The 14,464-nt window shown below is 43.1% G+C and overlaps 1 protein-coding gene across 2 annotated transcripts in view; it reads left to right on the forward strand.

Moving 5' to 3' along the window:
* The window catches only part of ADAMTS10 (ADAM metallopeptidase with thrombospondin type 1 motif 10), a 203,937-nt gene that overhangs the window by 128,579 nt on the left and 60,894 nt on the right, over nucleotides 1-14,464 (forward strand). For both annotated transcript variants that reach the window (XM_040327130.1, XM_040327138.1), the window contains 3 exons: nucleotides 4,642-4,749; nucleotides 11,277-11,422; nucleotides 12,031-12,094. In XM_040327130.1, coding sequence (XP_040183064.1) covers nucleotides 4,642-4,749; nucleotides 11,277-11,422; nucleotides 12,031-12,094 — 318 coding nt within the window. The remainder of the gene's footprint in view (nucleotides 1-4,641; nucleotides 4,750-11,276; nucleotides 11,423-12,030; nucleotides 12,095-14,464) is intronic.

Here is a 14,464-nt window from a genome sequence, read left to right on the forward strand (position 1 = left end):
TCATTAATATTATTGTTTCCAAAACAAAGAGAAGATAAGTAATAGTATACAGTATTCGAGTTAGACAGGTCTAACTGCAATGCATGTGGTTATCATTAGTGGAGTTCTGGGGACTAGAAATCCCTTCCCATCAGAATACGGGACATGCTGAAAGACATCAACAAAAATGAGACAGTGATGAATATGTATAAATTTCAGTTTTCATCTATCTTGCAATAATCATTTCAGGGTGTGCATATCATATAAACATATTACAAATTTGTTGTTACAAAAAAGAACTAAAAACAAATGAAATTTGCTAACATGTTGTTTTATAACAATACTTCTAGATATACCGCAGGGTACACTACTCCATCTTCCCTTCTTTTGTTTTTTGCATGGTGGCAGGATGTTTTTTTATATTTCTATTTCTATGTATCCCTTATTGTTTAGAAGTACAGCCATTTGAGGGGGATATTAAATACGGATTGAAAAATATGGACTTACAGGGGTTTCATGCCAATTTAATGAGAACAAATAAAGATTACATGTATTATTTCTGTATGTGATCTGAACATTTTATGAGATAACTATCATTTGGCATTTTAGCTCTTTGTTGGGACAATGTTCAAATCTAGTTTATAATTGAAAAGATGCAACACAGGCAGGGTTAACTATGGAAAACACAGCTCTCCAGCCCCACCCAAAACAAAGAGAACTAGTAGAATTTTTTCAATGCTGGAGTTTCCAGACAAGAGAATCTAAAAGAAAGAAAATTTATGATTTAAACCACTTTCCACTGGCCGTACACATATATGTGGCCTCTCGTGGGTGGGCTTTATCGTCGAGCGGCCACATAAGTGTGTCCCTGTGTAAATAGATTTCCTTGTTGAAAGCACGGTAACAGGCAGGTACTGGAAACATCCCGATGCATACTTGCGATTGGGAGCTTTCAGATCATGTGGAATACTTGCCTTAGCCTCCCGGCATTTAGAACCTGTTAAAGGGCTGGGAGGTGGTGGCGGGAAGGGGTTTAAATATTTTTCAATGTGCTATGTGAATAGCTACATGTAACAAATATAACATAGGTGACAGCATAAGGAAAGCAGCACCTGCTTGTCCTCTTGTTGGCTTTCTTCATGCTTTGGATGCCAGCCCCACTAGGATCATGACTAGCTCTGTTCATCCACCACGTTGCTAAGTTCAGGACCGCACTTCACATAGATCCACCATGTCCTCTGGTAAACATACAGTGCCAGATTCACGTAGGACTTACGCCGACGTATCTCGAGATACGTCGCGTAAGTGTAAATATGCGCCGTCGTATCTGTGCGCCGTACCCACAGAACTAGATACGCCTAAAAATAGGCTTCTTCCGACCGACGTAATTTTTCTACGCTGGCGTATCGGGGGCGCATATTTACGCTGAACGCATCTGGCGCACCCATTGATTTTCTATTCAAATATGCAAATGAGGGAGATACGCCGATTCACGAACGTACGCGCGTTCGGCGCAGGCTACGCGCGGTGCACGTAAGTTGTACGTCCGGCCTAAAGTTACCCCTCATAAAGCAGGGGTAACTCTGCACCAGACTTGCACAGGTCAGCTGGAGAGTAGCTGCAGCAGCACCGTTACAGACAAGTTGAGCAACCACATTTGCAGGACAACACATATGTATGCCAACATGCCAGGGGCAGCCATGGTCCTAGCACTACTAATGTGTCCACAGGCACGTAGGATGGCATGGTAGAGGATATACAGAACGCGCATGAACGTCTTTGGCATGGGGAATTCGGAGGTGTATCGCATCTTCAGATTCAGCCCTGCTGCCTTCCTAGAATTAGCCACAGCCCTGCATGATGACATCACCAGCAAGACACATCGCTCACATGCAGTGCAGCCACTGGTCAAGGTACTGGCAACAATGCATTTCCTTGCAAGTTGATCTTTTCAACAAACAAGTGGAGTCGTGTCTGGGATGTCACAATCCAGCATGAGCAGATGTGTGCACCAGGTTGTCCCGCAATCCTCACACGCATGTCCCACCACATCATCAAACCCACCCATGAGCATCTGCGGCAGAAGGCAATGCAGGATTTCTACAGAATTGCAGGATTCCTACGCACCGTGGGGGCCATTGATTGCACACATGTGGCACTACGGCCCCCCTGTGCCACAGAGCACATGTACCGCAATCGTAAGCAGTGGCATTCCATCAACGTACAGGTGATAGCCGATGCCCAATGCCTCATATGGCACATCCGTGCCAAACACCCAGGGGCCAGCCACGACAGCTACATATTCGGTCAAAGCAACATCCCAACAGAATTCAAACAGAACGTGTACGGGAACTCGTGGTAGGCATCTTTGCACGTTAAACACACACATTCATCATGGCACAAGGAGAATGCACGCATGCACACCACTGTGGTCCCTAGCTCACACACACCACATCCACCTCACATTGGATTATCCCAAGTCCACCATGCAGGACTTGGGAGCAGCAACGCCGCGCCAAGGCCCCAATGGTGTCGCTGTCCATTAATACCACATTCACACGGCCGTGGGGATAACTCCCCCCCGACGACCAAGGGTGACACACCTTGCTGGCAGGTATGTCACCCCCACATTCACACACCAGTCAAAAAAAACGCTCATCACCTGAGCAAATATAATAAAAAAAAAACGCTCATCACCTGAGCAAATATATAAAAAAAAAACGCTCATCACCTGAGCAAATCTAATAAAAAAAAAACGCTCATCACCTGAGCAAATATAATAAAAAAAAAAGGAATCAATTGCCCTGTCGTGGGCTCCGCCTGGTGCCACGGCACTGGCTCCTCAGTTGCCTGGGGAGAGCCTCAGGTGGGGGTGGTGGGGCATCAGGAGCAGGCTCATCCTCAGGTCTGCCACTCCTGGCAGGTGCTGGCTGCCTGCCCTCCAACGCCAGGGCAATGCGGATGAGCACCATGTTGGTTTCAGCCTGCATCCGCAGCTGGCCGGTGGTATTGTGCTGCTGGTGGCGCCTCCTCTGCCTCCCCTCTGCCTCTATGGCAGGAGAATTGGCCTTTACAGCCACTGTCAGGCTCTTGACCTCTGTCACGAGACGTGATGTCGTGGCCTGCAGCTCACCAACGCAGGTCACTATCGGAGCACAGTTCCCACTAATATCCTGCAGACTGTCGGGTATCTGTGCTGAGGAGGCCAGGCTGTCTGCCACATGTCCCAGGCAACAACACCCATATGGTGGGTCTGGCGGGCCTGATCCCTCGCAAGAGTTTCCTGGATGGCTTCAGGAACACCCCTGGTCTTGCGGGTCGCCTTCCTGGGGGCAGGAGAGGCTTGGGGCCGTGTATACGGGGAGGCCCTTGAGGAGCTTCCCCTGATGGTGGAGGAGGGTGAGGATCTTTCCCTGATGGGGGAGGAGGGTGAGGGGGTTCCCCTGATGGTGGAGGAGGGTGAGGGTCTTCCCCTGATGGGGGAGGAGGGTTGGGAGGGTCCAGGGATGATGGGATCCTCCTCAATGAGGTAGACCACTTCCTCCAGGTCCCTGTGCTCCTCCACTACTTCCTCGAGAGGAGAGGTGTGGGCACACTCCTCTGGGGATGGCGTGGGTCGCCCAGCAGCCGACGACGGCCCAGCTCCCTCCAGCACATCTGTGGATGACACAAAGCATTCACATGTTGGTGGACCCACACACTTGTCACATGTTCCCTTCCACCCCCTCATTTGCCACACACCAGATAGGAGATAAAACACACTTACCTGTCCTCAAGGACTGGTCACCGGAGTCGAATCTCTCCATGCCCTCCACCTGCTCATGCTGCAAACATTCGGCAATGACCTCCTCCTCAGGTTTCAAACGCACAGCACAGGCTGGTCCTCCTCCCGTGCCCCTGGCATGCTTCCTTATAAGGGCCAGCTTCTCACGGACCTGACGTCTCAGGTCGTTGATTTTTTTGCTCACGTCCTCGGGGGTCCTGGTTTCATTCCCTACGGCATTGACCTGCAGGGTGAGCTCCTCCAGGATCTCCTTCTTCCGTGTCTTGCTGGTCTGGGAACTGAGGGCACCATGGAGGTACTTATCATATTTGTCTATTCCAGCAATTATAATAGCCTTTTCCTCCATTGTAACGTTTTTCTTCCTCCTCTCCTTGCCATCATTAGCACAAGGTCACACCCACTTACGCTGGCTTACGCCTACAAAATTACGTTACGCCGGCGCAACGTTGGGAGCAAGTACTTTGTGAATGCTGTACTTGCCTCTCTGAGTTACATCGGCGTAGCGCATATGAGATGCGCTACGCCGGTATAAAGATGTGCCGATCTATGTGAATCTGGCCCACAGACTTTAGCTTTAGCCCTTGCCTTTTGGCCATATCGCTCTAAGACTAAGCCCAATCTGGGTCAAATGCATCAGACCGGCGTGGCCAAGATGTGGGGACTATAGCGGAAGCATGTATGTTTACCAGAGGACCTGGTGGATATATGTGGAGTGTGGTTCTGGGCTTATCATTGCGGTAAATATAAAATAGAAGTTATCCCAATTTGCCTGCAAATGTGAAAATACACTGCAAGCTCTTTATCAGAAAACTTGAACTTTACATTAAAAAGAATACTGGACCTCAAATATCTGAATGATTCATGTTTTCTCTTTTCAGGAGGTATGCAGCGAACTTTGGTGTTTAAGCAAAACTGGGCGCTGCATCACTAACAGCATACCAGCTGCTGAAGGGACCATCTGTCAAACTAATACCATTGAGAAGGGGGTAAGAAATATAAAAAAAAAGGAAAAATATTGCGCTCCCTAATGGTGACTAAACACAATAAAAATTACCAATGATAAATGTATACTGTATTTGCTGGCGTATAAGACTACCTTTTACACTTAAAAAATGTCCAAAAAGCAGGGGTCGTCTTATACGCCGGGTCAGCTGCTCGGATGCCTGCTGGATGTGCGGTAATACTGTATGTAGCTTCGGCTACATACAGTATATACCACTTAGCCAATCCCGGTGAGCGGTGTATTCAAATGAATACAGAGCCTGCTTGGATTTGAGTAACAACCTCTGCCAATCCAAGCAGGCTACATACAGTAGCGTACTCGGATTGGCTTTGAGAGTCAGAGAGGCATGGGATGATGATGTTACAGCCTCTCCCAATCCAAGCAGGCTTTGTATTCAATAATATAATACATCGCTTGCCGTGATTGGCTCCAGCTCCAGCAAGAAGGGAGAAGAATATGGCTCCAGAAGGAAGAAATATGAAGCGTTGGAAGCCTCGGAAGGGGGGTCATCTTATACGCTGAGTACAGGTAAAAAATCTTAAAAATAATGTAAAATTAGGGGGTCCTCTTATACGCCCGGTCGCCTTATACACCGGCAAATACGGTAGTATTGAAAAAGCAACTGGCCTAACAGCAAGTGCAATAATAGAAATATAAAGCAGCAGTGAAAAAATGTGTGAAAACACAAATAATTAGACAGAGGAAATACAAAAAACTGCGCTATAAACCAACATGTGAAAAAGAAACTGTGAAAAGTATCTTAAAAAAAAAAAAAAAATATATATATATATATATATATATATATATGTAAAAATATGAATACCACATTAAGTGCATAAGTGGAAATAAACCATATAATATGTAACATAAAGAATCTAATTGCCGACAATGGAAATGGTAGCAAAAAGTCTTAATAAGTGTCAGACAAAAATGTAGTCCATAATGGTGGAAACGTGAAAAGAAGCCTGTGATGACACCAATATCAAACGTGCACCTATACCAGATGTACAAGCCTGCTTACCAGAACACAGGCTATGCAAGCCTGGAAATCAACCACACTCTCGTCCTATGGGCGATGACATCAGCGTGTCAACCTCCCGACGATCGTTTCGTCTCACAAAGACGTCGTCACAGGGCAACGTCTTTGTGAGACGAAACGATTGTCAGGAGGTTCATCGCCCATAGGATGGGTGTTTGCTTGCCGGCCGGCTCTTTGTTTCTAACTGTGATTTTTATTCAGATGCTTTTACATGTGTCATGATCGAAGTGATCGTTTCTATTCGCCCGGATTACTTTCATCCACCTTCCAGCCACGGAGATCGATGTGACCGGTTGGCATCTGCTCGGATTACCAGTGTTCATCTCCCTGTCGTACGACCAATACCAGCCGAGATTGTGGTTGATTTCCAGGCTTGCCTAGCCTGTGTTCTGGTAAGCAGGCTTGTACATCTGGTGTAGGTGCACGTTTGATATTGGTGTCATCACAGGCTTCTTTTCACGTTTCCACCATTATGGACTTAATTTTTGTCTGACACTTATTAAGACTTTTTGCTACCATTTCCATTGTCGGCAATTAGATTCTTTATGTTACATATTATATGGTTTATTTCCACTTATGCACTTAATGTGGTATTCATATTTTTACATATATATATATATATATATTTTTTTAAGATACTTTTCACAGTTTATTTTTCACATGTTGGTTTATAGCGCAGTTTTTTGTGTTTCCTCGGTAAGAAATATTACCCTGAGGGATAGCAAAGAACAAGTTAGGACATAAAAAAGAAACTGATGAAAGTTGATTGCTGATTGAAATGATTTGGTCTGCAGATGTAGCACACCCAAGAGTGTGACTTAAAATTAGTGAGTAGATTTCTGCAATACAATCTGGTGGCACCCCTTACAATGCCTTGAAAAAGTATTCATACCTCTTAACATTTTCCACATTTTGCCATGTTACAACCTAAAACATAAATGTATTTTATTGGGATTTTATGTGATAGACCAACACAAAGTGGCACATAATTGTGAAGTGGAAGAAAATGGCAATCTTCTTGCCACAGATTCTCAATTGGATTCAGGTCTAGACTTTGACTGGGCCTTTTGAACACATGAATATGCTTTGATCTAAATCATTCCATTGTAGCTCTGGCTGTAAGTTTAGGGTCGTTGTCCTACTGGATGGTGAACCTCCTCCTCAGTCTCAAGTCTTTTGCAGACTCTAACATGTTTTCTTCTAAGATTGCCCTATATTTGGCTCCATTCATCTTCCCATCAACTCTGACCAGCTTCCCTGTCCCTGCTAAAGAAAAGCATCCCCACAACATGATGCGACCACCACCTTTTTTCATGGTGGGGATGGTGTGTTCAATGTGATGTGCAGTGTTAGTTTTCTGCCACACATAGCATTTTGCTTTTAGGCCAAAAAAGTAAAATGTTTGTCTCATCTGACTAAAGCACCTTCTTTCACATGTTTGCTGTATCCCCCACATGGCTTCTCACAAACTGCAAATGGGACTTCTTATGGCTTTCTTTCAACAATGACTTTCTTAAAGGCCAGATTTGTGGAGTGCACGACTAATAGTTGTCCTGTGGACAGATTCTCCCACCTGAGCTGTGGATCTCCAAAGCTCCTCCAGAGTTACCATGGGCCTCTTGGCTGCTTCTTTGATTAATGCTCTGCTTGTCTGGCCTGTCAGTTTAGGTGGATAACCATGTCTTGGTAGGTTTGCAGTTGTGCCATACTCTTTCCATTTTCAGATAATGGATTGAACAGTGCTCCGTGAGATGTTCAAAGCTTGCGATATTGTTTTTTAACCTAACCCTGCTTTATACTTCTCCGCAACTTTATCCCTGACCTGTCTGGTGTGTTCCTTGGCCTTCATGATTCTATTTCACTAAGGTTCTCTAACACAGTGGTCATCAACCCTGTCCTCAAGGCCCACTAACAGGCCAGGTTTGCAAGATAACTGAAATACATCACAGGAGATATCATTTGCTGCTCAGTGATTGCAGTATTCTAGTCTGCATTTTCCCAAGGTAATACGTAACATATGGCCTGTTAGTGGGCCCTGAGGACAGAGTTGATGACCATTGCTCTAACAAACCTCTAAAAGCTTCAGAGAATAGCTGTATTTATACTGAGATTAAAGTTCACACAGGTGGACTCTATTTACTAATTAGGTTACTTCTGGAGGCAATTGGTTCCACAAGATTTTAGTTAGGGGTATCAGAGTAAAGGGGGCCAAATAAAAATGCATGCAAATCTTTTTAGATATTTATTTGTAAAAAAAAAAAAAAATTGAAAACCATTTATCATTTTCCCCCCACTTCACAATCATGTGCCACTTTGTGTTGGTCTATCACATAAAATCCCAATAAAATACATTTACGTTTTTGGTTGTAACATGACAAAATGTGGAAAATTTCAAGGGGTATGAATACTTTTTCAAGGCACTGTAAATACTCCATAAATAGGCTGCTACAGTTTTGGTGCTATAGATCAGGTATTGTTACAAAGATTTATTGGGGTTCTAGACTTCCACTACATTCCTAACAAATCAATTTTTTTCCTTTGTTGCTGTTGTACATTGTTTCCTCATGTATAGGAATAGCGTGAATCATGGGAAAAAAAACACATTAGAGTCACTATGGCCACGAGTATTTATTTCCTATGATCATCTGCTTAATCTATTGGCCATAATGAAATATTTCCCTGATTGATCCTGATCTTATGAATGATGAACACCTGACTTAAAGAGAAAATAGCTTAGTTCCCAACATTTGAACAGAACAAATGTTCACATGGCACATAGCTCCAAAATATTTTTTAACCACTTAACGCCCGCCGCACGACTATTTATGTCCGCAAAATGGCACGGACAGGCAGAAGGGCGTATATATACGTCCTTGCCTTCTAGCGGGTGGGGGGTCCGATTGGGGCCACCCCGCTGCGTGCGGCGGGCGGATTCCCTCGGGGTGCGATCCGGGACGACGGCGCGGCTATTCGTTTATAGCCGCTCCGTCGCGATCGCTCCCAGGAGCTGAAGAACGGGGAGAGCCGTATGTAAACACGGCTTCCCCGTGCTTCACTGTGGCGGCGCATCGATCGTGTCATCCCCTTTATAGGGGAGACACAATCGATGACGTAAGACCTATAGCCACACCCCCCTACTGTTGTAAACACACACTAGGTGAAGCCTAACACGTTCAGCGCCCCCTGTGTTTAACTCCCAAACTGCAACTGTAATTTTCACAATAAACAATGCAATTTAAATGCATTTTTTGCTGTGAAAATGACAATGGTCCCAAAAATGTGTCAAAATTGTCCGAAGTGTCCACCATAATGTCGCAGTCACGAAAAAAATCGCTGATCGCTGCCATTAGTAGTAAAAAAAAAATAATTAATGAAAATGCAATAAAAATATCCCCTATTTTGTAAACGCTATACATTTTGCGCAAACCAATTGATAAACGCTTATTGCGATTTTTTTTCCAAAAATAGGTAGAAGAATACGTATCGGCCTAAACTGAGGAAATTTTTTTTTTATATATATGTTTTTGGGGGATATTTATTACAGCAAAAAGTAAAAAATATTGCATTTTTTAAAAATTGTCGCTCTATTTTTGTTTATAGCGCAAAAAATAAAAACCACAGAAGTGATCAAATACCACCAAAAGAAAGCTCTATTTGTGGGGAAAAAAGGACGCCAATTTTGTTTGGGAGCCACGTCGCACGAGCACACAATTGTCTGTTAAAGCGACGCAGTGCCGAATTGTAAAAACGCCTTTGGGCATTTAGCAGCATATTGGTCCGGGGCTTAAGTGGTTAAATACACCCTTTATTCTTCATAAATACTGAACAAACCCCTTGCCTAGCCTACAATTCAGCCCTTAAGGGTCCTTTCACACGGGCGTATCCCGTGATGATCCGCCCCGTGAACATCCGCTTGCTCAGCGGTGATCGATCCGTTGATCCCCGCTGAGCCAGCAGATGACAGGGCGGTCCCTGGACCACCCTGTCAGATTGCTGCTCTCCCCTCTGGGGGAATTGGATAAACACGGACTGTCTGTCCGTGTTCACCCAATCCGCTCTGCAGACGGATGGAAAAAAATAAAACATACATTTAAAAACATGAAAACTTTGAAAAAAAAAAGATTAAAACCATTATATTTTTCATTAAAGTTTAAGGTTAGGGTGAAGGGTTACATTTTTATTTATTCATTACTATTAAAGGTTAGTGTTTGATGTTGTATGTTGGGGGATTCACTTTAAATGTTTAGTTAAGAGTAAAATATAAGTGTAGGGTAACTATTAGGTCCCTTTCAAACATGCGGACCGTATGTCCGCATTCTCATCCATCCGTGTACAGATGAAAAAGGGATATACATGTATCCCTATGGGATAGTGGGTTTTACCGGATGAACATCCGCTGACACCCGATATCATCTGTCCCCGCTATGGTCCGATTCTGCAGACGGAGGAAAATCCTATATTTTACATAAAAGCAACAGTATGCACGCTTCTATTTATAGGGGTGGTGCCATCAAGTAGAGCCCCCTTTCCTCTTTAAATGTATTACCATTTTAGATCTTTTGTTGTCATAACATGTGATGGTGGGCAGGGTTGTACTTGTGGGCCAGTGCCTTGGGTATACTGGTTATGAAGGGCAGCAAAAGACCAAACAACTGTAGAGGAAAGGATGTGCATGAAGCTATGTCTCTTTTCTATTGGTTGGTGATATATAAAGTTGACAAATAGTCCTGCTTATAAAGACCATTTTAGCATTAGGGGTGAAGCTTGAACAAGGGACATCAAGATTCTTATTTGCTAAGGCTGTATGATGTCTAAATACAGCCCCAATGGTGGAAAAGGCTCTTCTACACCAAGTTAGCATCACATTACTGGTATGAATGGATCTGTGTTCTACTGAGCATGCCCATGGTGTAATAATGATGCCCCTTCCCATGGAAGCAATAGTTGATCCATGGGTTGCTCCCCCTGGGTATAAAAAAATTTTGATCACGTTTTAGGAGCTATTCATTTAGATATTTAGAAAAATCTGCAAGGTTGCTAAATATATATTGGAAATGCTTTGTATGTTTGGATTAAATTACAAATAGGAACATAAAAGGGACTTAGAGAGTACCAGATATTACCTTAGAAAGACCCACCAGCATAAACTCTATTTGTTCTGTCAAGTAGAATGGAAATCCGCCCAACAAACACAATTTCCCAAATCAGAAGGTGGTTTATTATATATGATAGAAGATGGGGTCTCCCAATCTAATCTAATAGAAGAGGCTGCAGGCAGTGTTCCCATATATCTTGCTCAGATGTAAATAATCCAAGAGCAGAGGTCAGCCTGGTTCGGTGGTGTGCAGAAAAGACTTCACCAATAGTGAGCTTAGTATGTTTGGATCAAAAAGAACAAAGAGATAATTTCACATCCAAAATAATTACTTTAGTTGAAAGACAACTTCATAATTACTATTTTTAATTTGTAGTGGTGCTATAAAAGGGAGTGTGTTCCTTTTGGGACACGACCTGAAGGAGTGGATGGAGCTTGGGGACCCTGGTCGACTTGGGGAGAATGCAGCAGGACCTGTGGAGGAGGAGTGTCAACATCTGTCAGGCATTGTGACAGTCCAAGGTAGGTTTAATCACCTATGTTTTGTGATTTATTCCTGCACATTTTAATTAGACATGTACAATTAATTTCGGTCAGACAGGGTGCTTTGGGAGGGGGGGACAGAGCCCCCCGCCCGAAAGCATCCTCCATGTTGAGGGCATGTGGTCTGGTATGGTTCAGGAAGGGGGGTGCTCGCTCGCCCCCTCCCTTTCCTGCCGGGCTTCATACTTGGATAAGGGTCTGGTATAGATTTTGGCACGCTGTTTTTTTGGAACGCCGTTTTTTTTTTGTTGTATATTTTTTTCTTCATTTTTCTTTTCTTCATTTTTCATTGCCAGCATTCTTTCGTTTACATTTCAGCCCTCAGCAGGGAAGCCCACTAACAGCTGATGAGCCAGCTATTCTTCCACAGAATTCAAATCAGTAGATAATTTTTGGACCGATTCAAATTCGAATAGTTTCAAAAAATGTGAATTTGTTTAAAAATGTATAAACGTAATTAAACCTATTGAATTTATCTGAAACTAAACTAAACTAATTTTTTCATTCTGCACGTCTCGTTTTAATCTACAGTTAACTTATAACCAACAAGGCAATAATAATAATTACAATTCTGCTTTGGGTTTTAGGCCAACTATTGGAGGAAAATATTGCCTTGGGGAAAGGAAGAGACATAGATCTTGCAATATTGACGTGAGTACAGCTCACGTAAACTGCATGTGGCATATGTGTATGTTTGTGGATTTAAGTAGCAGATTTACTGTTTTTTTTATATAAAACCCGCATGGAAACAATTTTGTAAATATATAGATATGTATAGCTAAACCTTTTTTCTTTAGCTCTGTATAGGGTAGCAAGCATTTATATAAAAAAAAAAAACTCAGCTCCCAGTCCTTAGCCCTATAAGTGTAACCCCTCTCTCCCACCCTGGTGCTTACTTACCTCTTCCTCCTCACAGACAGCAGTACAAATTCGACAGGGGTTCTAATATTTACCTACTCTATCCAAAGCTAAAGATTTTTTAGGGCTATACACAGATACCATACAGGCAAGGTCCACCTCCTAAAGTGTAACTAAAGAGTTAGTATAGTATAGTATAGTAAGGGAGGGTTATAACCCCCCATCAGTTTTTTGTTTTGTTTTTCTTGCATCCCTATAGGGAGATTTCCCTTCACTTCCTGTTCCATAGCTAAAACAAGAGGTGAGAGGAAATCCCTCCAAAATGAGGAAATCCCAGTGTGTCACCAGAACTAGTGTCCCAGGTGGAAGATTTCCCCTCTATTAGTGTTATGTCAACCCAATTTTTTTTTTTACTTTTTTTACTTTTACTTTTGATAGTAACAGTAAAGGGGGCACAGACAGCAATTAAGACTGCCAGGAGTTCTAATCCCTCTCCACTCTATCCAATGTTTAAAAAAAAAAAAACAGGGTTTGCCTTTAGTTACACTTTAACTTTGCTCCACCCTGTGCCAAAATGCAGCAAAAATGGTAAAACTAAAGCCTGTGGGGAAATAAGTCACAGTATATACTTTCAATCCTCCTAGCCACAAGATCCTGTGGAATGCTGACTTAGCCCAAATTTTGCAAGATGACTCACACATTGCAGAAACATGTTCTCACAAGTTTTGGGCTTCTCCACATTCCCAGGATCTCCCCAGAAGGAGTATAAAATCACCTTTGTCTGGGTACCATGGGCAGAACTATATTTAATATATTTTGTTCCTTTTAATATTTTTTATTTATTTTTTTTGCATGTGGGGAGAGAAGCAATGTAAATAAGCTAGACTTTTTTGTAGCAAGGTTGGCTTTAGCAAAACAGATCACCATCTAATGCCAATCGTTTTTTTTTTTTTTAACAGTGTACAGAATCTTTTTTTTTTGTTCGATTGGGATGATTCCCCTTTATATCCTGCCCCAAAGACACAATAATAAGGGAAAGGAACTGTCCAAAGTGTCAAACTGTAATCAGTATTATTCAATGCAGCATTTAAAATTAAGTAAATACTGTCTCTTCTGCATAGATGTTCATTGGGATAGCTTAGTAAAAACAAAATGAACAAGGATTCAACAGGAAATCTGCTGACTGAAATATTTAGGGCCAGATTCTCAGAGACTTACGTCGGTGTATCGGTAGATACGCCGTCGTAAGTCCGAATCTGCGCCGTCGTAAATTTAAGCGTATTCTGGAAACCAGATACGCTTAAATTAGGCTAAGATACGAGCAGAGTAAGTCTCCTACGCCGTCGTATCTTAGGGTGCATATTTACGCTGGCCGCTAGGTGGCACTTCCGTTGAGTTCGGCGTAGAATATGCAAATGACTAGATACACCGATTCACGAACGTACGCGCGCCCGTCGCAATTAGTTACGCCGTTTACGTTAGAGATACGCCGGCGTAAAGATAAAGCTGGTCTCTAGGTGGCGCATCCCATGCAAAGTATGGACGTCGGAAAAAGCGTATATTTTTACATCGTTTGCGTAAGTCGTACGCGAATAGGGCTGTGCATAAATTACGTTCACGTCACAGGCATTGAGCCAACGTATCTTTGGGCGTAAATACGACGTGATGCTGAGCATGCGCACGCATGCGCTGTTCATTCGGCCATGCATCTACATGGGGTCAAGCCTCATTTAAATACAACACGCCCCCTACAGCCTACTTTGAATTACGCACGCTTACGCCGGCCCATTTACGCTACGCCACCGTAACTTAGGAGGCAAGTGCTTTGTGAATACAGCACTTGCCTCTCTAAGTTGCGGTGGTGTATCGTAAATACGGTACGCCCGCCCAACGTAGATCGGCCCTACCTGAATCTAGGCCTGAATCTTCATGGAGTTCTTTTTCTTTAAAGTGATTGAAGTCATTGAAGACAGAAACTTTGAGTAAGTGGCAACTTACAGTGCCTTGAAAAAGTATTCATACCTCTTGAAATTTTCCACATTGTGTCATGTTACAACCAAAAACGTAAATGTATTTTTGGGGGATTTTATGTGATAGACCAACACAAAGTCACACATGATTGTGAAGTGGAAGGAAAATGATAAATGTTTTTTCAGTTTCTTA

Source organism: Rana temporaria, chromosome 1, assembly GCF_905171775.1.
Source record: "Rana temporaria chromosome 1, aRanTem1.1, whole genome shotgun sequence".
NCBI lineage: Eukaryota > Metazoa > Chordata > Amphibia > Anura > Ranidae > Rana > Rana temporaria.